This window comes from Vanessa tameamea, chromosome 29 (genome assembly GCF_037043105.1).
Source record: "Vanessa tameamea isolate UH-Manoa-2023 chromosome 29, ilVanTame1 primary haplotype, whole genome shotgun sequence".
NCBI classification, from domain to species: Eukaryota; Metazoa; Arthropoda; class Insecta; order Lepidoptera; family Nymphalidae; genus Vanessa; species Vanessa tameamea.
Genome location: NC_087337.1, coordinates 5,404,534 through 5,429,615, shown reverse-complemented (window position 1 = coordinate 5,429,615; position 25,082 = coordinate 5,404,534). Strand labels below are relative to the sequence as shown.

At 37.6% G+C, this 25,082-nt stretch overlaps 1 protein-coding gene across 6 annotated transcripts in view; it reads left to right on the top strand.

The window, feature by feature from the left end:
- Positions 1 to 25,082, top strand: part of Hts (hu li tai shao) — a 95,148-nt gene that overhangs the window by 43,269 nt on the left and 26,797 nt on the right. For all 6 annotated transcript variants that reach the window (XM_064219712.1, XM_064219713.1, XM_064219711.1 and 3 more), the window contains exons 3-10: positions 17,835 to 17,951; positions 18,071 to 18,244; positions 19,521 to 19,653; positions 19,878 to 20,048; positions 20,825 to 20,992; positions 22,245 to 22,465; positions 23,009 to 23,146; positions 24,078 to 24,172. In XM_064219712.1, coding sequence (XP_064075782.1) covers positions 17,853 to 17,951; positions 18,071 to 18,244; positions 19,521 to 19,653; positions 19,878 to 20,048; positions 20,825 to 20,992; positions 22,245 to 22,465; positions 23,009 to 23,146; positions 24,078 to 24,172 — 1,199 coding nt within the window. In that variant the 5' untranslated portion in view covers positions 17,835 to 17,852. The remainder of the gene's footprint in view (positions 1 to 17,834; positions 17,952 to 18,070; positions 18,245 to 19,520; positions 19,654 to 19,877; positions 20,049 to 20,824; positions 20,993 to 22,244; positions 22,466 to 23,008; positions 23,147 to 24,077; positions 24,173 to 25,082) is intronic.

Below are 25,082 nucleotides of genomic sequence, written 5' to 3'. Positions count from 1 at the left end.
CTAGCGGTGGGACTTAATAAAATGAGAACTCGCCCTCCGCTCGTCAATCGCCCCAGCGTCCCGAGCTAAATGATTCTGCGAGACGTTCACAAAAGCTACGTTAAGTAACCGAAATGGAACCGGTTTTCGCCGGGTGACATCATTTCACGTGATTCAAAACGTCCTCACCTTAAACAAACGGTTCGTTTTTAAAAAAAAAAAAAACAAAGATAATTTTCGAATATTGCTTTCTTGGTAAAATCCGAGATGGAATAGGCCGAGAGAGAATGCATGGGTTTGAACCCAGGCCAGTACCACTTAATTTTCGAAAGCTTAATTTGTGTTTATGATTAATGAAGTGAAAACTCTTGAGGATATCTGCACGTGTCTAATTTCGATGAAATTCTGTCTTAGGTGTATCTTAACCTAAACCGGAACAGCGTGGCGGTGAAGACTCTCTCTAATTGGAGATGCTGTAGCTTAGCTTAGCAGTGGACCATTGACAGGCGGGTTACTTTGATGGTATATGGACTTGAGTATTTTAGACTTGCTGTCATGTAGTTAATTTATAATTGACGTTGATTAATATATAACAATTATTTTTTTGTCAAAATTGCATAGTCCTAGTTGTCATCCGCGACTTACGGTTGGTCGTAAGGACTTGAAGGACTGGAGTTCAACCTTTCTTCGTACCAAATTTCATCAAAATCGGTTCATCTTTTTCGCCGTGAAAGCGTAACAGACAAACAGAGTTACCTTCGCATTAATTAGTATTAGTATAGATTAATGGTTTACGTTTGATTGGATAAATAAACTTTCAAAACTTTGATTATTACAGATGTAGTAAGCCTTGCCTTGCCGTTAACCGTTTACGTATAGATATGCAATAACATAATAACATAATCAGCCTGTAAATTTCCCACTGCTGGGCTAAGGCCTCCTCTCCCGTTGAGGAGAAGGTATGGAGCATATTCCACCACGCTGCTCCAATGCGGGTTGGTGGAATACACATGTGGCAGAATTTCGTTGAAATTAGACACATGCAGGTTTCCTCACGATGTTTTCCTTCACCGCCGAGCACGAGATGAATTATAAACAAATTAAGCACATGTAAATTCAGTGGTGCCTGCCTGGGTTTGAACCCGAAATCATCGGTTAAGATGCACGCGTTCTAACCACTGGGCCATCTCGGCTCTTTTTATATGCAATGATGCCACAAAAACTTTGGCGGCGAATTTTCTTTTAAATGTCATTGTATTCAAATTAAGCCTAGTCATATTGTGTTGATTCATTGTCTATAGTAACGTTATAAATGTGAAAGTAACTCTATTCGTCTGTCTGTCTGTCTGTTGAAGTCGAAATTAGCTTGAACTCCATGGAAGAATATTGGCGTCTTTTTTATACATAACACTCGACGGCCGACCACTAAAACGCAAGAGGAGACGCGGGCGTCAACTAGTATTGTATACACACACGGGTGAACGTAATAACCGTTAGATCATAGCGTTTCGATTGAGGGGATCGATAAGACTGTGTGTCGACGACCGTGTAATATTAAGGCCACTGTCTGTCTGTAAATAGTCTTTGTTGAGAAAAATTGAACTAATAAAAACTCTAAGAATCTTATATATTAATAGCGTAAGCCGATTTTCGTCCCAGTTATTATGGGACGATTGTTGCAAATAAAAGTTATGTTATGGTCTCATATTGAAGAGCTTCAGCCGTAGATGTGCAGGAAGATAAAGAGGATTCTTGATTGAAGTTTACTAAATTGTTGGGATTTAACAAAGATTTAATATTATAGAGTGGATAAAAGTTACAAGCCCGTTAGGGAGCGGTACTACGGCTAAAGAAAAAAAAAAATTAAAAACGTAAACGTTACCGACACTCCAATTCTTTTGAATAAACGCGAAGTTTCCCGGGAGACCCACTAGTATATTTTTAAAGTGATAACTTATGACAGAGTATGCCGAGTATGTTCGTTACGTAACGCGTTACGGCGCCAGTCTGTCTGGCTTCCCTTTCTCTGACGCATACGGCAGCGGCAGGCAGGCAATAATGATACTAATAATGTACATACACAAAATTCTAATGTATGTACATAATATACAAGAATTGTAGCTAAGAATAAAATATATTTTATGATCAATGAAAGATTTAATTTATAAATAACCTTTATTTACCATATCATGTACATAAAATTGAAGTAATAACCTGAGCTTTTCTTAAATAATTTCGATATTAAATAGTTCAACTTAGATCAGTTTAAGTGTTCTCGGGCGTCCCGAGACGATTATTTAGTTTCCTCTATGGTATTAGTTCAGATCCCACGACACCATAGACAAATATGATGTGGGTGTACTTCCTTGTCTATGTTTTATTGAGGATGTGATTACGTATAATAATATTGTAATGACCGTCTATTTGTATAATTTGAACGAATTTGAACTATCTACAGAGTAAGTAGTAAGGCATGTCTGTGCGTTGATGTGTGTGTGACAGTAATTTGTTGTTATGGAAGTATTATATATGCTCGGTGGTAGGGCTTTGTGCAAACCCGTCTGGGTAGGTACCAGCCACTCATCAGATATTCGGCCGCCAAGCAGCAGTACTTACTTGGTATTTTTGTGTTCCGGTTTAAAAGGTGAGTGAGCCCGTGTAGTTCCCAAGGTTGGTGGCGCATTGGCGATGTCTTATTGTGATGACCATGGTGATGGTCTTATTGTGGTGACCATGTGCCGTGATTTCCTCTAATGATTATAATAATGATGATTTAAATACGTATCGCTTGTTATAGTAATTTGTTAATCATATAGAGAGACTATCGGATAGCCGAAATAAAAATATGTACGAAGCCGTAACAGAATCCGATATAAAACTTGATTTTTTTATAAATTTATGTGTTATTGTGTGGTTTTATACTTAAGGAGAGTGACCCACACTAACCAACAATAAAAGTCAAACTTTTACGAACTTTTCTCATTGACAATTTTCTAAATAGTCTATATTCGTAATTGAAATTATGACTGAAAAAAACATATCCCTAACATCCCTAGTTTACATTGCATTTGATGCTATTGTAAACGTCATTTTGATAAGTTGTTATTTTTGCACAAACGAAATTAAAGGCGTTGCCTGATTAGAAAAAAAAAAAAGGCGAATTTACTGCCATCAAAGCGAAACGACACCATTCGTACGTCGTTTACAAATAAAACGAAAAAGTTGTGAAAATTTTAAATTTGGAACGGCGGAAGCGCATTCCTCGATCGCATGCCGTCTATTTCGGACGTGTCTACTCGTGGTTCGTTTAATTCTCTTTTTGGTTAAATACCGTCGCGTTGTGATTAGGCAGTTCAGGTTCAGTTCCGACAGGTGCTTGGTTGTCGCGTCGTCGTGTGTTATGTTATCTATGAGATGGTTTGATTTATTTTTCGTCTACTTTTTCATCTGCCACGTGGATATATTTATATATTATATGTTGTGACTCACTAGACGCATTTCTGGGTTTGTTGTTTAGTTTCGGTTAAGTTTAGAATTAACGATCTCAGTCGGGATATTTCGTTTGGTCTTTGGAAATGATGATGAAATTGTTTGAATTTTTTTTGGAGATCCGTCGAGATGCGTTCTATTTTAATGAGCTATTTTTGTCTTGTTTTTTTTTTTGTTCAAACATGCAGACAGATCGAGAGACAACGGGTTTGTTTTATTAATGTCTGAAGCGTGTAAAATATTAATGGCCTTTTGAGTTAGTAACTGAATGGGATGCTAGAAAAATTGTTTCAAAGTTAATCATCCGTTTACGTGAAAATTTGATTTTTTATCCTATTATTACCGACAGACAGACATGTTTTTATTATATATCGCGATATAGTTAAGTTTTATTAATTATTAATTAACCTAATTAATATTATGACGCAAACGTGTTCATGTCCAAAGTGTGACTAATTAAATCAAAGTCTATTTAGGAGTAACAGTAGCAAGTTATCGTGGTGAAAATATATGTATGATATTGTTTCGTGTAATGTTAATTATAATGGTTTTTTTTTTTAATTTCAAAAACCTGTTCGCGGCTTCACATTTCGGGCCTAGAGTTTCTATTGCAATTAATTCTAAAGGTTCTATTTTTAATTTAACCGTAATCATCTTCCAACGAACTCGTAGAAATGGCATTTATGGACAGTTCTCATGTTAAGTTTCAGTACAGCCTTACATTTACGTTAATTTGAGCTAAGTTTGCGTATGATTTTTTCTTTTATTTTTTCGCGAAAACAGCTATTGTCAACGTCGTGTCAGCACTGTACTTCGTATCCGTTGAAAATGCTAGCGGCGTGTGTCTGTTGCATGTCCAATCATCATCAAATAAGCCCTCCAGGGACACGCGATATTCAAGAGGAGTTTAGTCAAAAACACATACAGAAGAATTAAATATATAGAAATACTAGCTGAGCCTGCGGTTTGCAAGCGCGATGTTTATAATACTTTACCTATAGCACACAAACCGCCAATCCCCATTTTCCATCTCGAGGGGGTGAATTAAAAAAAGTAGCCCATGTCCTTACCCGGGACTCAAACTATCTCCATATAAAATTTCATCTAAATCGGTTTAGTGGTCTAAGCATGAGCAGGTAACAGAGGCAGAGTTTCTTTCACATTTATAATATAGTATATATTATACTATTGGTTGTCGTCTGTGACTTCGCTCGCGTTTTTGGTGTCGATCAGGTGTTAGGTATAAAACGTATCCTATGTTCTTCCTTGGGGTTCAATGTCAGTGTCGGACAGACAGAGCTACTTCCGCGTTTATAATATCAGCATATATGTTAATATCTTAACTAATAAACATAATTATGAACTTAAACGATAGTACGAGATTACCGGTCTTCAAGATGTTATGAAATAATTGGACTATTTTTAGACGTTAGTGACAAATCAGTGACCTTTCCGTGACGATCTTTATATTAATAGAGATGGACTTTAAATTAATATTAATATGTTTATATATGCAAATATATTTAGCGGGAAATATATTTTTATAGCTTTTCTAATTTTATTCAACTAGTAATTGATGCAAGGAATTATCCAACTATGACTAGGATATCAATTCGTTTCTCCAATTAGGGGATGACTCGTCAAATTTTTGGCAAAACTGACTTGTATATGAACAGAGGTGTGAACACCTATCCATATTTCCGTTAAGACCTACTGATGTAGGCTATGTGTAGAATGGGGCGTCACGGTATCACGCGCAAGACATCTCATCATGTTAGAGTTTAGACACGGAGTGGGTACCTCTGGATTTTTAGTGGGTATTCGGTTGTGCTTGGACGCATCTCGTGTTCGAAGTACCGACGAATCACTATATCCCCACTTCATGTGGCGTTATTTCCATATACACGGCTGATTTTACTCGTCCAGGCAGTCGATTTTTAAATTTTATTATGCCAAGCTAATTTTAAAAAGTCCAGACAGAAGAACTGTCAGCAATCTTGAGCGACTTGTGTCCATAGAGGCATATTATTATGGCAAATGTTTAAGACGCTGAAATTATACAATTCTTTGTATGAATTTTGGTGTCCATTACAAGGATAGTGGATGGTGATGTCGGTCTAACGTATTTCGGTCACAGGATTCTTTATCGAGGGAGACCAGCTAACTACGCAGGACATATTAACGTACACAAGTTTGCGTACGAACTCAGATGCGCTCTCTGTTTCTTAACTCAGGTGGCCCATAGGCTCGTCCGCCAACCAATGCCATAAAAAATATTAAAAAAATCCGATGGGTCGGCAGATCCGTCACGACCGGAAAGAGTTCAGTACCGTTATTTTATTACCCTTTACCGAATACCTGATTTCGGTGACATAATGACGGTACCCTACTACCTACAGACACTGTTATAACCGCCGCGTCTGTCTGTCCGAACGCGATGATCCTAAAAACTACTGAACGAATTTTCATATGGTTTTCACTATTGGACGGAGTGACTCATGAGGACGGTTTAGGTAAATATTTTTTTTTTTTTTTTAGTATTAATTGGCTGAAATGTGACACGTAAACCAATAAAGTCAAAATATATCTTCATTCAAGTAGGCTTTTACAAGCACTTTTGAATCGTCATTTAACAAACTATATTAAGTGAAGCTACCACCGGTTCGGAATTTAGATTCTACCGAGAAGAACCGGCAAGAAACGAAATAGTTACTCTTTTTACATATATACGATGTACATATTATAATATATTTATCAATGTTTTACATATGACCTTTATTGTAAGTGCGAAGCCGGGCTGGGTAGCTAGTGTTAGACAGACCAGTATTCGTTCCCTTGATTATCAATTAATAACGTGTTCTTTTGAAATTCCGACAATTGTCCCGTTTACCTTTCAACTCGTAACATATCGTCGGCTGGTGATCTCAACGTGACCTAATTGTCGCATCACCAGCACAGCATCTGACCTCACGCCCCATTTGCGGATGACCTAGAAAATGTCTGCCGTGTAGACGGATTTTGTCGCAGTTTGTCTAAAAAGCAATACACGATTTCAAGATTTCTGGTCTATGTTGCGACTAACGCATCGGTCGCAGACTTGCGCTCGGCAGCCAATGGGCGAGTATGACGTCGTGTCTGCAGTGATGGGGGCCCGGGTATATAAGGCCCCGACAGGCCACACTCGCTCTCTTCTCCTATATTTTCAACATTTAAAATTGTAATAGTAATACGTGGTCTTGCTCCTAAATTAAAATATATTAACCAGTCTATGGACTTTTATTACGTCCCAACAGTCTAATATATTTATATAGAGCCGAAATGGCCCAGTGGTTAGAACGTGCATCTTAACCGATGATTTCGGATTTTCGGATACTTATAAGTCAATAGTCTGAATTAAAAGGGGGGTTAAACTGAAGCGCAGCTACATACGTAATAATACCACTTAAAATATATAATAATAATTTTCGTCCGCCTGTGAAGTTTGTTCACTTACCCAGGTAGGTTTGCAAAGATCTACCGGCAAGCAAAATATATATCATTAAATTCATAACAATATTGTTATGAATTGGTGGTAGGGCTTTGTGCAAGCCCGTCTGGGTAGGTACCACCCACTCATCAGATATTCTACTGGCAAACAAAAGTACTCAGTACTTTTGTGTTCCGGTTTGAAGTGTGACTGAGCCAGTGTAACTACAGGCGCAGGGAACATAACATCTTAGTTCCCAAGGTTGGTGGCGCATTGGCGATGTAAGGAATGGTGTATATTTCTTACAACGCCATTGCGGTGGTGACCACTTACCGTCGGGTGGCCTATATGCTCGGCCGCCAACTCTTCATGTACTAAGTCGCGCCCTATCACGTTTATTTATTATCGGCGTACATTGGTATGCGTGAATGACGCTTATGGTTGCTATGTGTTAGTGTGCGTGAGACGTCTAAGAGTAGAGACAGCAAAAAAAATAATAATTCAATTATATTTTCTATGTTTATTTCATTAATTAATAATTTATTTAGCGTTAAACAGCGCGCCTCCTTAAGGGAATAGATTATTAAGCGTATACTTAGTTTATACTTTAGTCGTATCACATGTGATATTTTAATCAAAGGTTTGTTTATATCAAATCCTCCCTATTGGAATAGGTAGTACGCGATGTAGCCGATGCGGTCGTTAATCGGATTACGAGGAAGTGGGCCGCGTGGGGCTTCGGTACGAATCGGTGTAGTGTGTCAGCGTGGTGTCGTCGAATCCTTAGGCGGCGTTCCGATGACGGGGCGTGCTCTTGCTGAAATTTTGCGTTCGATTTCGGGTGTCATGTGGGGAGTACATGGCTTCTTCTGTGCTAATTTTTTTTTTTTTTTTTGTATACAGGGTGGTATTTTTATGCAGTGATCTTTTATAATGATCACTATCGGCTAAATGTATTTGAGACCATCGAGTTTTAAATAAAATCGTATTTCAATCTTAGTGTAATAATTAATTCTTAGTGTATGTTAGTATTGTGACAAGTATAATATTATGATAATCAATGGCCTTATAAACGCTAATATTATAACGAGTATTTGGTTGCACGTTCATCGCTCTCCCTCTTTCATCATTGATTTGGCATTCGAATGAAGAAGATAGCATTTTTTATTAAACATAGAAACGAAACAGTATAGAATATAAAAAAGGGAAAACGAGCAACTTGATCAACTTGATTGATTGTTATCATCACTGCGCAGAAACATAGTAGGTAACCAAAATAGTAACCATGGAAGGGACCACCCCTTACGTCGCCAAAGCGCCACCAACCTTAAGAACTAAGTTAAGTCCCTTGTGCCTGTCTTTACACTGGCTCACTGATATTTTAAATCGGATCACAGCAATACCGTAAACTATTCCAATTGAAGTAGGAATAAAGATAAACGAATATTGTTTATCTGGCTTACGGCTTGGCTTCGGCTCTTACGGTTAGATTAGAGTATAAGTCACTACTATACTAGTTACCAACACTGCGGTAGCTATCAGTTAGAGTCGTTAAATATATATATATTTTTTAATATTTTTAATATTTTTTTTTTTAATATTTTTTGGACAACATCACATACATTACTCTGATCCCAATGTAAGTAACTAAAGCACTTGTGTTATGGAAATCAGAAGTAACGACGGCACCACAAACAACCAGACCCAAGACAACATAGAAAACTAATGAACTTTTTCTACATCGACTCGGCCGGGAATCGAACCCGGGACCTCGGAGTGGCGTACCCATGAAAACCGGCGTACACGCTATTCAACCAAGGAGGTCGTCGTTAAATACATTTATATATACGTATTGTAATAGACTGATCAATAAATATATACAAACCAATTCAAAGTCGTTTTACACAATAGAATAACAAATGAATTGATTAGAGTGACTAGTAAATATTTATCGTCTCGTTTCCGCACCGATTATGCAAATTTCCGTCGCTCTGATTCGACGATCCGACGTGACGTCTCCCCTCTCCGCTCTCCGATAGTGGAACTTGACCGCGAAATAATAATTTTGCGGTCGGACGGAGACGATGTGTTATATAAGGAACGTTATGTACTCGGACGTAGGACGCGTTCGATGGTTTCAGTACTACGGACGAGGAGACGTTTGTTCTGTAACGTCGGTATGGAAAAACTACTGAACTGATATGGCCAAATAGCAGTCAGTATTGTTGTGTTCCGGTTTGAAGGGTGAGTGAGCCAGTGTAACTACAGGCACAAGGGACGTAACGTCTTAGGTCCCAAGGTTGGTGGTGCTTTGGTGATGCAAGGAATGGTTAATGTTTCTTACAACGCCAGTGTCTGTGGGCGGTGTGACCACTTACCATCGGGTGGCCTATTTGCTCGTCCGCCTAGGTCTACTCGAAAGAAGGCATATTATTCGATACAAGATTACATAGATGATAAAAAAGCGTGGAGTTAATGCTTGTTGACTTCCAGGCAGGAGACATAACATACATATATAATTGTATTTAACTAACACGACTGTATTTTTAGACGTTGAAAAAGAGTAACTACTGAGTTTCTTGCCGGTTCTTCTCGGTAGAATCTACATTCCGTACCGGTGGTAGCTTTACTTAAATAGTTTGTTAAATGACGATTCAAAAGTGCTTGTAAAAGTCTACTTGAATAAAGTATATTTTTATTTGATTTGACAAACAGTATTGAGTTTATAAATCACTTTATCCGTAACTGGCTTAAAGTAAAGTAATATAAAGTAGCCGTTGTCCTCCCTTGGGGTTCAAGTTTGCTCGTGACAAGTTTCGACAGATTCGGTCCAGCAGTTAAAACGTAACAGACGGATAGATAGATAGAGTTACTACCGCACTTAACGTATTTATTGTATCTGTATAGATAATCTCCGATGGAAAATTTTCAGTCAATGATGATGTATATTGACGCAGGTTAAACAATATTTTTAATCGTCGAAATAGATTTTTGAATGAGTTTTATGTGTGGTTCTTCTCAGTGGAATCTATTCCACATTCCTGTGTTTCAAAGAATTCCATTAGAAGCCTTTTTTGGAAGCTTGGCAGTAAGCCAGTGTTCATTAAATATATAAGTACCAAAATTAAGTAATTAGGACGGCGACGTCCCCTAGTTTCGCAGACACAATTTCGACCTAAGTTAAACCGAGGGCGTATAGTTAGCCCGTATCAATGTCGGGTTCATTGAACTGTAGGTTCTGAGTCACGTCTTTCACGTGGCTTCTCTCTGACCGATATAACTTGACCGCGTGCGGTACACTGCGGTAAAGGGGGTCGGGGTGTAACAATAGTAGTCAAAGTCGTGTTTAATCTGTTCCAATAAATACATACCTATAATATATTATATCTAAGTGAAAAACTAAGCTGATCTTTATAAAACTTGTACAATAAGATGCTTTCGAAGGTTTCAAAGGTTTTAGTGTATAATTATTACATAGTATAAAACAAAGTCGCTTACCGCTGTCTGTCCCTGTGTATGCTTAGATCTTTAAGATTACGCAACGGATTTTGATGCGGTTTTTTTTTAATAGATAGATTGATTCAAGAGGAAGGTTTATATGTATAATACATGCTCAATATAATAGTGAAACACTGATAATTTTATATGTTCCAAAAGTGATGTCGTAATAAACACATTTTTTGTCCTTACATTGCAAACGCTGGCTGAACCCTACGAGATAGATCAAAATAATTTACTACAGTATTGTACACCTAAAAAAGGTCTTCAAAAAGTCCGCGGTGGTATATTTCTATCTCCTAGGGATAACCTACTATAACCATTTTTTATCCTTTATAGATAAACTATTTACGAGAAATAATGGCTTATTTTCGAAGCGATTTAAGCAATACAGCATTAATCCTTATCCAATTAAGTACCTTAAATACATTGTGCATTTAATATAGATCAATATGGCGCTTTACGGTATGTAATTTAAATGAATATTTTCGAAGATATTACAGAATTAAAACGAAAGGACATAGCGGTTTGTATTGTCTAACGACTGAAAAAACTGTGAACGTTGTAAGACATTCTGTAGTGTATTTAGTGGCAGCATTGCACCCGTGCGAAGCCGGGGCGGGTCGCTTGTGTTGTAATAAAAGCAAGTACACCTCGCAGATTCACCCGTTTTGAATTTCATGTTCTTGTTTGTAGTGAATTTGTTGGAAACTAGATGAAAACTTACTAATAGTAATCATTCTATACACGGCTTTCTGAACGCATCCGTAAAAGTCAAACATGGCCGCCCGTTGAACTGTCATGTCATTGAATTTCATGGATTTACTGCCGAAATATCTCGATTGTACGAATTTTGCGGATGTATGTTGTCGACTAAAAATCATTATTTTTTTTTAACGATCTCTAATCGTGGAAAGTCTTCGATCAGGTCTATCGTAGACCTGAACGAAATTATTAATATAGATAGATGTAAAAAGTAACACGCTGTATATGGTCCATTGTTGTGCGTTGTGATTTGATTTCAAGCTTAATCTAACAAACTGCTCCAATGTGAGTCGGTGAGCACGTTCGGCTTTTCGTGAGATGTTTTCCTTTCTAACACTAAAATAATTATAAATAATATAGTTTCTTTATTTATTTTTTCTTTTTTGATATAAGGAATCTATGCTAATATTATAAATTCGAAAGTTACTCTGTCTGTCTATCTGTCTGTTGCTATTTCGCGGCGAAAGCGATTTTGTTGAAATTTGTTATAAAGGTGACAAGCAATTCTATGTTGTCTATCAACATGACAATAGTTTTCATTTTAATTTAAAAAAAAATCGTAATTTTTTGACACGTGATTCTGAGTAGTGGGCCTTGGATGCTAGCACTCGTTCCCCGTATAGCACGGAAAGAAGGATCTTCTCGTTGATTGATGATTGTTTTATTTTGTCTTTACTTTAATTGTAGACAATTTTATATGTTACTAGATTCCGACCGCGACTTTTGTAAGTTTGGTCTTCCTTTGTTAGGCCTATGTCCTTCCTTGGAGTTCAATCTTGTGTCATACCAAATTTCATCAGTTCGGTTCAGTGTTTTAGCCGTGTTAGAGCGAAGACGACCTCCGTAGTCGAGTAGTGTGTACACCGGTTTTCATGGGTACGCCACTCCGAGGTCCCGGGTTCGATTCCCGGCCGAGTCGATGTAGAAAAATTCGTTAGTTTTCTATGTTGTCTTGGGTCTGGGTGTTTGTGGTACCGTCGTTACGTCGGATTTTCCATAACACAAGTGCTTTAGCTACTTACATTGGGATCAGAGTGATGTATGTGATGTTGTCCAATATTTAAACGTTATATTTGCGGAATAGACCAACAGACAGACAGAATCACTTTAGCATTTATAAAAATATTAATGTAGACGTAAATATATTATAATGTTTAATTTTTTTTCGTAAGCGTATAAAAAATATATTGTTGAAGTTCACGGTATCTTTAGAGTCGAATGTTGCAAGAACGTGTTGACTTTAATAAAATCTATAATTCATACCGACGTATCTTCTATAGCGTTTCAATGGGTCTGTGTCAAGATGTCATGACGTCGGTCAACGACCGCGACGTTTGAGGTCTAGGGTTGTCAATGATGAAGTAAAATTTCAATGTATTTTTTTTTATTTTTTATTTTATTAGAATTTTTACAATAACAAAATCTTTCAAAAGTTCAATTAAAAATTTTAATGTCTCTTTAAATATAATATTCCATACGACACACGCCAAAATAGGATGTTTTGTATGATACAGGTAGGCAAATGAATTATTAGACGTCATCGGCCACCACCGCCCATAGGAATCGGCGCTGTTCCTTATTACATCGCCAATGCACGACCAACATTGGAAGCTAAGATGTTGTGTCTGTAGTTCACTAGCTCACTCACGCTTCAAACCGGAACACAATGAATGCCCAACGGCAAATCTAAGTGTATTGCCGGCAAAGCTGAGCGATAACTATTTAAAACGCTGTATTGACCTAAAATTAAAATATCCTCAGTAATTCTAGATTCTAGATTCCCGGAAATATCACCACATAAAACAAAGACATATTAAACCCTGTCGTTCCGATTTTCATACTGTTTTCGCTGATGCTCAGTGATTCATGACGCACGACTAGGCGTATAATTTATTACGATTTTGTAGGAATTGTCTGGGTTATGACGATGTATGTTGTAGATGGTGGTAAAATCATATCATGTCGCCGCAGTGTGTGCCGCCAATGAAGTCCATACGACCGACCGGCTGAGATGGCCGCAAGAATGACCACTGAATTTTGATGTGCTTAATTTGTGTTTATAATTCATCTCGAGCTCGGCGGTGAAGGAAAACATCCTGAGGAAACCTGCATGTGTCTAATTTCAACGAAATTCTGGCACATGTGTATCCACCAACCCGCAATGGAGCAGCGTGGTTTAATATACTCCAAACCTTCTTCTCAAAGAGAGAGGAGGCCTTAGCCCAGCAATGGGAAATTTACAGGCTGTTATTGTAACCGAGTTTTATGTATTACAAAAGAAACGTCCATCCTCAAAACCTCATTATATCATACGCGGTACGGACGACAAGTTTGGATATCGTTATCTGAGAAATAACGTAAAAGAAAATCGAGAAAAACGCAACCCTTTCATCCCAAATATATGTTAATTTATAGTTTATTCATCCCAGGTTCATTCCTAGTATGAATACATGAAAAATATTATAAATTTTATCATAATTACTATTTGAAGTGGATCATTCAATAACACAGCTAATTAACCGAATCAAGTGTTAATTAATACAGTTTATCGATTGAATTAACAGCGATGAGTAATTAATATTGATTAAGACTGATTCACACTGTCATGAATTAGTTTTATGATTTACTTGTGAAGATCGAACTATTATTGTAAATTTTAATAAAGTCAGTTTGTCTGTTATTAATATTTTATCAAGGACAAAGGGTAGCTATCACCTACCAGCCATCTCCCTCCCTCCCATCAAGCCGCTGACGAAATAAATAATAAATTAAAATCAAAACCGGTGTACACTCTACTCGACCACGGAGGTCGTCAAATCTGTACCACTACCAATGAAGGCTATACAAAAATTTTGAGCAAGAATTACTTAGATTCTTAACGATAGTAGTCTAAATAGAATGAGTACTACGGCTCAGTCTTTGCCAATGAGAAGCAGTTCTTGCTCTGAGAATGGTGAAAAGGTCAGAGAGTCTTGCAGCAAATTTGACTTCAGCACTGCAGAAACGACTGCTTCATTAAAAAGCGTTACTAGTCAACGCTAAAACGAAAAGTATCTCTGTCTGTCTGTTGATCTTTCATGGCCGAACCGTTGAATAAAATTTAATGGAATTTGGTACGACACAAGCTTGAACTCCAAGGAAAGACCTGAAACGCAAGGGTAACCGCGGGCGAAAACTTGTATATTATGAAAAATCTGTCGCGGTCTGGTATTCGTGAAACGTCGTAGTCGTCAATGAATACCTATTTGTTTGAAGGACCTCTCCATAAATATTCAAGCAATAATTGTCATCGTTATGTGTGTTTATGTTGTGCTTACGTAATCTATAGAACTCGGTGCATCCCAATGAAGGATATAAGTGTGTGACGTCATTGACTTGTGTTTATTTTCCGTAATCATTATTATTTTTAGTTAACTTTATTAATGCTGAAATTGTCAGCGATTATGACTAAGATCATACACCCTGGACTGTCGAATGGTCCACTGATGATAAATGATCACCACCGCTCATCGGCGGTGTAAGAAATATTAGACATATTTATATCGTCAATGAGCCCTTAACTTTGGGAACTAGAGACCTTATGGGCCGCGCCTCGTTTATGATCGAAGCATTGACCATTATCGGCGATTTAAGAAGTAAGATTTAAGTTGAAATTTCCATAGATGGTTAGATTAATATATTGATTTGTTCACAAATATGTTATTTTTAACTAGGGAAATGTTTAAGTCTTGAAATAACTTGGACTCGGCGAATGGAACAAAAACGTAACCTTATTTCGTTGAAGTATAGCCTATTCAAATCGAAGTAGGAATAAAGATAAACAAATTTTATGCGATTTGCTAAACGCTCTGTTATACTGTGCACTAACAGTTCTTGAATAATATATCTTTATTTATCATACAACACTATTCCACTCGACAACTTATATCCACTTTAATATCACTTCCAAAATTCCGATAAGTTTCGTCGACGTTCAAAACGCCACTTCTTCGCAAGTCCACAGTGAATATCACAGATTAATCGAGCTCTCGACCAATGATATCGCGTCAATTTGCTGTCAAATGTTGTTTATTTGGCTTTTCTCCTGTTATGGTTGGAATAGATTATGGAGATTATGGTGTTTTGTATAATTTACGTCCCGTTCCCCACGCGACTAGATAATATGAATTTTTTTTCAAGACCTTCCCCTCCTTGATAGGAAAACAGTTGCTGCGACTGTTTTGCGTTTGTCGCTACTGTGAAATCGCCTAATCATGATCTCCCGACTCGAAAGCCCATTAGCAATTCCATCAAATATTCATTGAAAGCCGTCGCATATCTAGGAAGTAACTGTTTAACTTATTATTCGTTATACGCATACTAATCTAGATCAGTAGGTAGACGAACAGAAAAAGTGTAACTAGCCGAGTTTCTCGGTAGATTCTCTTAGAACCGGTGGTAGCTTTATATTTAATTTCATCCTGTAAAATTTTATTTCAATTGTGCTTTTAAGAGCTAATTTTTATGATGGTCTGTCTTGGTAGGTTTAATGTCAATACACTTACTTATTGGACGTCAAAAATCTACCACCGGTTCGGGAATAAACTTGAAAGGAACCGGCGAAAGAAAATCGACGCGTTTTTTTTTTTGTTCAAATTATCATGTTCAAATTAAAATAGAAAAGTGCCAACCCTAAAAGATTTGTGTGTCGTGTACGCGACAAGGATGGATGTATATCAATCTATATAAGTTCGAATGAGATGGCACTACGTTGTTAGCTTCACGTATTCAAAGACACAAAATCAAAATGCATTATTAAACTAGTCACTTTTTTATCGGCGCTTATGATTTGCGAATGACCAATCAATGATAACATTTAAACAGATGTGTTGAGTTGTTTGTGTGTTAATTAAAAAAAAATTAGTGTTTTTTTTTTGTATAATAACACACCTTAGGAACGAGCGGGTTTCAGGCAATTATAAGTAATAAAAAAGTTAATTAAAAAAAAAAAAGTGATTACGTGCGCTTGTGAAATTCTACTTCTTCGGCGTGGTTGAAAATAGTTTATGTTTACATGCAAATAGTTCATTAAAGTATAATATTAATAATCTACATTTTAATAATTATTATTATAATATATGTAATTATTTCATCGCTTAAACAATGACTCGAGAATAGAAACATTCACCAATGTAAACTTGTATTAAAATAAACATTATAAAATAAGATAAAACCACACAATTTTTAATAAACGGAATAATAATAATAAGGTAAAGCATGAAGTTTTCTATTTCGAGCGACTTGACAGTTAACTGTCGGTTTAGCGAGCAACTCGATCGTGTAGTTTGCGTGCGTGATGCGTTAAATAATTAGGGCCCGAACTATTTTCTGGCTCCATGTCCTGGAGGACCTTTAAATCTGACTCAGCTCGTAGTATTAGGTTAAGACTTCGACACGGTAGCAAGCGAAAGTGATCTCTTGATGTTGGTTTTTTTAGTGGATATTCTGGTGTACTAGTCGTCCTGGACATATCCCCCCCCATTCACGTGCGTTTCCAACGAAAAAAATTATTGTATAATATTTACACGGTCCAATCACGGAACTATCTCGGCTCTGACCTGACGTCCATGTTACGTAACACATAAATATAATCATGAACAAAGTTCGCCATTGTGCACTTATCTAAATCTTCCCACAGACAGACGGACGGATTGTTGCGAAAATGCAGAAACTAGGTTATATAGTGAAAGTATGTTATGTAATGGATGCGCAGTAATTGGTATATAAGGTCATATTAATCTTATATACTTACCTATTGGGTAATACTTGATTGTAATCAGTGGCGTATTTAGATTTTTCGGGCCCCAATGCAAAAGAGGGACTGCTTTGGACTGTCGAGCCGGTCACCCGGTAGTAGACTTGAAAGGGTTGTATTGCATGTGCCGAAATTTAGGACACTTTATCCTTGCGGTTTTTTTTTTCACTTTTCTAAATTCCTTGAAGAAGTATTTTTGAATAAATGTGTAATCTGTGACCCTCTTTGATCAGGGGGCCCCATGCGACCACATTGGCAGCGTTGGTACGCCACTGATTGTAATTTACCAATGACTGAGTCATGACTAATAATACATCCGATTTATTTTAAATTTTGCAAAGTCAATTTCGCGACGTAGATGGTTATGAAAGGACTTTTCGACCTTCTTCTTTAGGGAGGGAAGTGGGGCGTTTAAATTTGTATGTATTATAATCGTATGATTGCGAGACGGACACCTATTACGAGTTATTAATACGGGAATCGAAAAAGTTACACGTTTTTTAAGAATATTGCACGCACAGAATAGTGTGCGAATTGAAGCGTTTGTATTTGAAAGCGGAAAGCTACAATTTATACATAATATGTTACAAATATAGTATATGTTACTATGTATAGTATAAAACAAAGTCGCTTCCCGTCTGTACGCTTAGATCTTTTAAACAACGCAACGGATTTCAATGCGGTTTCCATCAATAAACAGAGTGATTCAAGAGGAACGTTTACAAGTATAGTGATTATAAATTTATATTGTATCGTCCAACGCTCTACATTTAGTAAATATTTAAAACGTCCATCGCAACTACGTTAGTCAATGTCTCTAATGTAGTTTCTTGTTGTCCACAGCGGAATTAAGCAAGCAAAATGGCTGACACCGATACAGAGACACTGCCGAACGGCACCGGTCCGCTCTCCGCCGAGGAGGAAGAGAGATTGAAGCAGCGTCCCGCCGACATCGATGCTGTGAGTATATCATTACAATAATATATCGTATATGTTGGCGCCCGAGCGAATGGGCCTCCTGATGGTAGCGTTATTAATTTTCCGAATGTTAAGTGAAATATTTCGTCTTATTTTCTCAGGATGTACGTGAAATGGAGCGTCGGAAACGTGTCGAGGCCCTCATGTCATCGAAGCTGTTCCGCGAGGAGCTGGAGCGTGTGCTCGATCAGCAGATGCACGAGGGTAACGACGCGCCGCTGCTGCAGCGCATCAGGGAGATGGTTGGGGGGCGGCTGCATACGGGAAGCTTAAGGGTAAGTGTGGTAATACAAATACGTTAGGTAATTCAATGGTAGGAGGAGTAAAGATGCAGAAACTTCTTTGCCCTTGAATTGATACACGTCATTGTTCGAAATTTAAATAGTTTGTATTCAAAATGGCGTTTTGGATGTGGGCGTAATTCTTATTGGAACTTTGGAAGTAAAATTATAATTGGATGTAATTCGTTTGTTTTTTTTTTTTGTGTTTAAATATACATTTTTTTTTTATGGCATTGGTTGGTGGTCACCACCGCCCATAGACAAAGGCGCTGTAAGAAATATTAACCATTCCTTACATCACCTATGCGCCACCAACCTTGGGTACTAAGATGTTATGTCCTTTGTGCCTGTGATTACACTAGCTCACTCACCCTTCAAACCGGAACACAACAATACTGAGTCACTGCTGTTTGGCGGTAGAATATCTGATGAGTGGGTGGTACCTACCCAGACGGGCTTGCACAAAGCCCTACCACAAAGTAAATATAATATAAGAGAGGTGTTAGTATATAGCATGGTAAATACTAGAAACAACGCTGTTTGTTGTATGGCCGTGTGAGGAATTAGTGCAAGGCAAAACTATGGTCAGAATTTTGATATAGTTTGTTTGAGTTCTTCTTTAAGGTAGAACTATATGGCTCTGCATGAGTTACAAAACAGCTCCTTGTCTATTCAAATATACCATTATCCGCCGGTATCAATTGCACAGTTTAAGCTTTCTACAATCAACGTTTTTTAATGTGTAAAAAATTAGAAAATTATCTGACTAATTTGAAAGGGACCCCCCCCCTTCGTTATTCTCCAATAATGACTGAGTGACTGGTGCCTGTCTCTAATCCTGAAAGTCTAATGAATCGGAATATAGATAAGAAGAGCCACAAAATGGGGGTACCTGTCTTGTGGTTTCGCAATGCCAGTAATAGTTAGACAGATAAAAAACAAGAGCTGTCGATTTTCCTTCTTGGGACAAGGTATACGTTTCTATCATGAAATTCCACGGTTACATTGATGAGTAAGATGTATTGGTCAATACAAGAATATATTAATGACAGAAATGCGTGGATTTAGTATTTGTTGTTTTCCAGTTAAATTTCATTGTACTTTGACATACTATGTGATCGAAATAGTGGTATAGAGACTTGCTGAGTTTGTTGGCGGTTCTTCTCGGCAGATACTGCTCTCCGAACGCTGTACCACGACGATTCGAAAGTGCCTTTCTGAGCTGGAGATTTTTTTGATAATCACAATCGTTTTTTTTTTTTCCTCTCAGGGTCCAAGTTGCGTCCTTCCCATCAACGACATCCGAGGTATCGAAGGCGTCGGCTACGAGAAGGGCGAAAAAATCCTCCGCTGCAAGTTGGCGGCTGTTTATCGTCTCGTCGATCTGTTTGGATGGACGCAGAGTGAGTTTTGTTATATTTAACTAGTTGTTTTATATGAAAAAAATCACCAATTTACAAAAACCCGCTGAATTTCTTTCGTCGGTTCTTTAGGTCAGGGTATTTTCTATTCCGAGCCGGTGATATTGTTTAATTCGACAATCAATAAATTAATGCTTCTATATTGAATGAAAGCATTTGATTTGTTTTGATTTGTAAATATAAATTAAATAGAAATATTTTCACAGCAGGCATCTCCGGTCAGATCACCGCCCGCCTCAACACCGCCGTGGAGCAAGTATTGACCACGCCGCGGGGTCTCCTGCCGCACGAGGTGACAGCCTCGTCGCTGGTCAAGGTGGACATGCAGGGTGTGGTCCAGGACCAGGGGACCACCAACTTCCCCGTCAACGCTGAGGGTAGGTTTGGAAGTAATGTCCAAGTGGACCAGTACGAATCTTTATGTTAGTGTGTGTTAGGTCAAATATTGTTAGGCCCGTAAAACCGATTAAGGGACATGTTGATATTACAACTATAGAAATTACTTCGTTTTTCAAGGTCAGGTCATTTAAATTTAATAAAAATATCGTCCATATATTTGGTTGATTTATTAATATTATTTGTTTGTTCAAAATAAGATTTAATTTTATTTTAAGTCTATTTTTCCCGATATGTCGAAGTGGAGCCTTTAAGAGTAGAGTGAACGGGTTTCTTTTGGATGGGCGTGTACCACCTTCCTCTTCATCTACACTTTCCATCGGGTGAGATGGAAGACAAACGCCTATTCCGTTACAACTATAAAAAAAAGGGTTGTGTTAAATGAATGAGGTTTAAAGAAATAAATACAGATGCGTCGCGGAACATCCGGCTGGAACGAAGCTGTTTTCGCCATGTATTAATTAACCGACACAAATAAATAAATTAACAATGTTTGAGAGTAACTAAACGATAAGAAAAATAATTGTTGTTTAATATTCTGTTTGAATTAAAATAATGAAAAAGGAGTAACGTTATGTACGACCCGACGAGTTTAGTCTACTGTAAGCTACGTTAAAGAACTTAGTTCCAATGAAACATCGACGGAACTCAAAATTTGAAAAACGTCAATTGTAAAATAACGGCTGAAATGTTAAAACATTTATAGCATGATTTTCTTAACGACAACTAGAAGGTTATATAGTCGACTCGGCCGCAGGGTTCTCGCTGCACGCGTCGGTGCACGCGGCGCGGCCCGACGTGCGCTGCGTGCTGCACGTGCGCTCGGCCGGCGCGCTGGCCGTGTCCGCCACGCGCCGCGGCCTGCTGCCGCTGTGCGGGGAGGCGGCGCTGCTGGGCGACGTCGCCTACCACCGCGTGCCCAACGGTACGGTCTTTATAATATGGTATAATGGGGTGACTGTTGTTCTGTATGTTTACGCGCGAGAGAAAAGTGGACTGTAGTTAGGTTAAAAAGGGAGGTTGTTACCTCAAAACTGGGCTCTGACTTATGAAGACACGTTCTTCTTGGGAGCGCTCCCTTGGTCTTCATACACTCGAAGAACACAGCCAAGGGTCGGGTGATATTACAGGAGAAGGATAAGTCCGTTACACAAGCTAATTTCAAAAGCGCGGCGCACTCACATAACACACGTTACCGCGGCTCACACGAGAAGGGGAGAGAGAAAAAAGTACGTCATACGTCAAATCATTCCATAGACAAATATTGACGTTTCAATGTACATAATCAGCCTGTAAATTTCCCACTGCTGGGCTAAGGCCTCCTCTCCCGTTGAGGAGAAGGTATGGAGCATATTCCACCACGATGCTCCAATGCGGGTTGGTGGATACACATGTGGCAGAATTTCGTTGAAATTAAACACATGCAGGTTTCCTCACGATGTTTTCCTTCACCGCCGAGCACGAGATGAATTATAAACACAAATTAAGCACATGAAAACTCAGTGGTGCCTGCCTGGGTTTGAACCCGAAATCATCGGTTAAGATGCACGCGTTCTAACCACTGGGCCGTCTCGGCTCTTCAATGTACGCATAAACCTAAATACGCTACAGTATGCAAATGTCATTAGAACGATTATTTTCTTTTTGAATCTTGAACAGTGTTGAAAATTAAAGATATTAAATAAAAAAAAATTGTCTTTAAAATAATATGCTTAACATATAATAAGTATATTAGCAGTATGTGTGTTTAGCAAGATCGCTTTCACTGTAGAAATGAATTTGTCATTTAATTCTAAACGTTTGTCATTATTTTATCTCTTTGGAACATTTCTGCAGAGCACGGCCGAATCGTCATTGGTCTAAACTAATTTATGTCTTAATTTAATTTGGAAGCAGAATTTTCCTGACTGGATCTTTTACCTGAGCTTCATTTGTAAAGCAATGTATTTCAATATGTGCTATGGGTATGTAGGTAAATATGATTTTTCATATTGTTGCTAAATATAGACTTTAGGTCAGTAATATTGATCTGTAAATTATAGCTCTAAAAGTGTTTGTTTTTTGTGGTCAAAAATGACCCCAAGACTAGTTCAGGGTTAATGTTATGTTTGTTAAATATACAATTATGACGAAGATAAAAAATAAATCGTTGTAATTAAAAAAACTTGTCGTTGTAGGTACCCTCGACAACGAGGAACGTGATAAACTCGTCCGGGCCCTCGGGCCCCACGCAAAGGTGCTGATGCTGAGCGGTAGTGGAGCTCTCTGTTGCGGTGCTACCCTCGAGGAGGCCTTCTTCCAGGCCAAGAACCTGAACGCTGCTTGCGAGGTTCAGCTCCGTCTGGCTTCACTGCCACTGGACGAGCTAACTTTGCTGGATGATGAGACAAGAAGACAGGTCGGTTGGACGCTAGAACGTTAGCCAATGGAATTTTTGTTAGTTTATCCGGCTTCTAATCCCGGGTCGGACCAATCAAATTTGTATATGCAAGTATTTAAGAAGTTCTCAATAGTAAGCTGGAAGGTGATAAGTGTTTACACTCCTATGCCCTGGAAAACTACTCAAAGCTTTGGTTCTATGATATGAGATTAAAAAAAAAAACGGTGTTAACTATTATAATTATGGTAACTCAGGTCGCTTGGGGACTCCCAGCCAAATACAAACGATGCTCTTATTTCTTGATAGATGCTTAAAAAACCTAAAGAAAAATAAAGTGTCAAAAATTTTGAATGATGATGTAAATTGTTAAAAATGTATAATGACTTTAAACTCAGTCCGTCTAGCTCGACAGCCCGTGTTTGTTTTCATAATAAGCAAAGGGGGGGGGGGAGTACTTCAGAAATTTTGCATTGAGCCCGAAAAGGCTAGTAACGTCAGTACCGGTCTCGCTTGATATCGGTCTGAAAGATTTAGTGGTACTTATTCTCGTATTTTCTCCAGATGTACGAGTCTTCTCGCAAGCCTCCCTCTGACGCTGCCAAGTGGCGCGTCGGTGGCGAGGAGTTCGAGGCTCTGATGAGGATGTTGGACAACGCTGGCTTCCGTACCGGATATATCTACCGCCATCCTCTTATTAAAGTAAGTCCTATGGATAGAGCACTTTCATCATACAAAGGGTCTCACAGGATTTCACCGATCACAAATCGATGTAATTGCTACATGTTATAGTTGGATAATTGCGTAATTTTCTTGGTCGGTGATCCTCCCAAGAAAAAGACAAGAAACTTGACTCATTGATTTAAAAAAAATATATATGCTCTTTTTTTAAAAGGTCGAAAAATTATGAAAATGATAATTATGTAATTTAAATATTATTAGCAGCTTTCGTATTACTTTTGTTTCATTTGAATATATTATAGTTTCGAAGAAAAACAATATTGAAGTTACTCTGTATCACTTATTATTCAAAAATTAATTTAGGGATTTGACAATTGTTCCAAAATGACTTTCAACAACTAGCAACATGTCAAAAATGACCCAGCTGCTGATTCGACATGGAAACCCTTTATTTGATATTGAATTATGCTCATTAACGTTAAATAAAAATTATAACAGGATTCATGAAGAAATGTTACCTATTTCTGGAGATCAGGTGGTCAAAATTAAGTTTTTTTTGGAAAATTAATGACCGTTCAAAGTTAGTTTATTGTATTTTAGGAATTCATTAATGATTGAACTCTGAACTCCAATGACTTATTTATTATTACATTAGACATTCAGACATACGTCACGATAGTCGCCTTCGATTCAATCGAAAAATAAAGAATTGTATCTGTGCCCAATTTTAATCATACGGTTATTGTTGTGCTTGTGTTTAATTCACGTTTTCAATGCATACGTTTTGTAATATGATAATGCACGGCGAGACTTCCTGCAAGTGGTACAACTTTTGCCTTGATAATTTTGAAATGTAATTTTTTATTTTTTATTTTCGATGTGATATTGATATCTACTGTTGGTTGTCCTAATGAAAATAAAATGAAATTATAACAATTGATATTATTCACAGAACGACATACCGAGACCTAAAAACGACGTTGAAGTACCACCAGCCGTGTCCTCGCTGGGCTATCTTCTCGAGGAAGAGGAACTGTACAAACAAGGGTAACTATGTTGTCTTAATACAATAATATCAACCAAATATTGGCCAAACTCTCCGACAAAAACAAATAGATTGATTAGGACAATCTACAGTGGCAAGACCAAAGTTTTATGTGGGCAGGTCTTATTCTACGATATTATTTATTTATTTATTTATTTATACTTTATTGCACCCAAACTTAAAACTAAAAATTACAATATTGAAACAAAAAGTTGCATGAGGTGCAACAGGCGGCCTTATCGCTCAGCAGCGATCTCTTCCAGGCAACCTTTGGGCAGAGGATCATAGTATTTACATATATGGGAAGGGTACACTAATTTAAGTCAAAATAAAATACATACATAATATAAAAATGTTAACACAATACACAGATAACAATAAATATATATAATATAAATATATACTATAATAAATATTTACATAAATAAATACATAAAATATATATATGAAAAAAAAAAAAATAATAAATAAATAAAAAGGAGATATAACAGAACAAAAAATTAACAACGACAACGACTGCTTAATGCGACAAGTAAAAGTCCTTAACCATACTTTTAAAAACGGCTAACGACTGTGCGCGTCTTATAGCTAAGGGTAATGAATTCCAAATTCGAGAAGCTACAACAGTGAAGGACTTAGAATAATAAGAAGAAGAGTGGGAAGGAATGGAGAGAATTAAATTTTCATTCGAGCGAAGAGCGCGCTTATGAGTCTCCCTGAGGAGAGTGAAACGCTCTTTAAGATAGAAGGGTGTCGCTGGATTAAAAAGAATAGAATAGAGAAGAGATAAAATGTGAGTATTCCTGCGAAGGCGAATGGGGAGCCACTTGAGTTTTTGGCGAAATTCGGAAACATGATCATATTTGCGTAAACCAAATATGAACCGTATACATAGATTTTGTAATCGCTCAA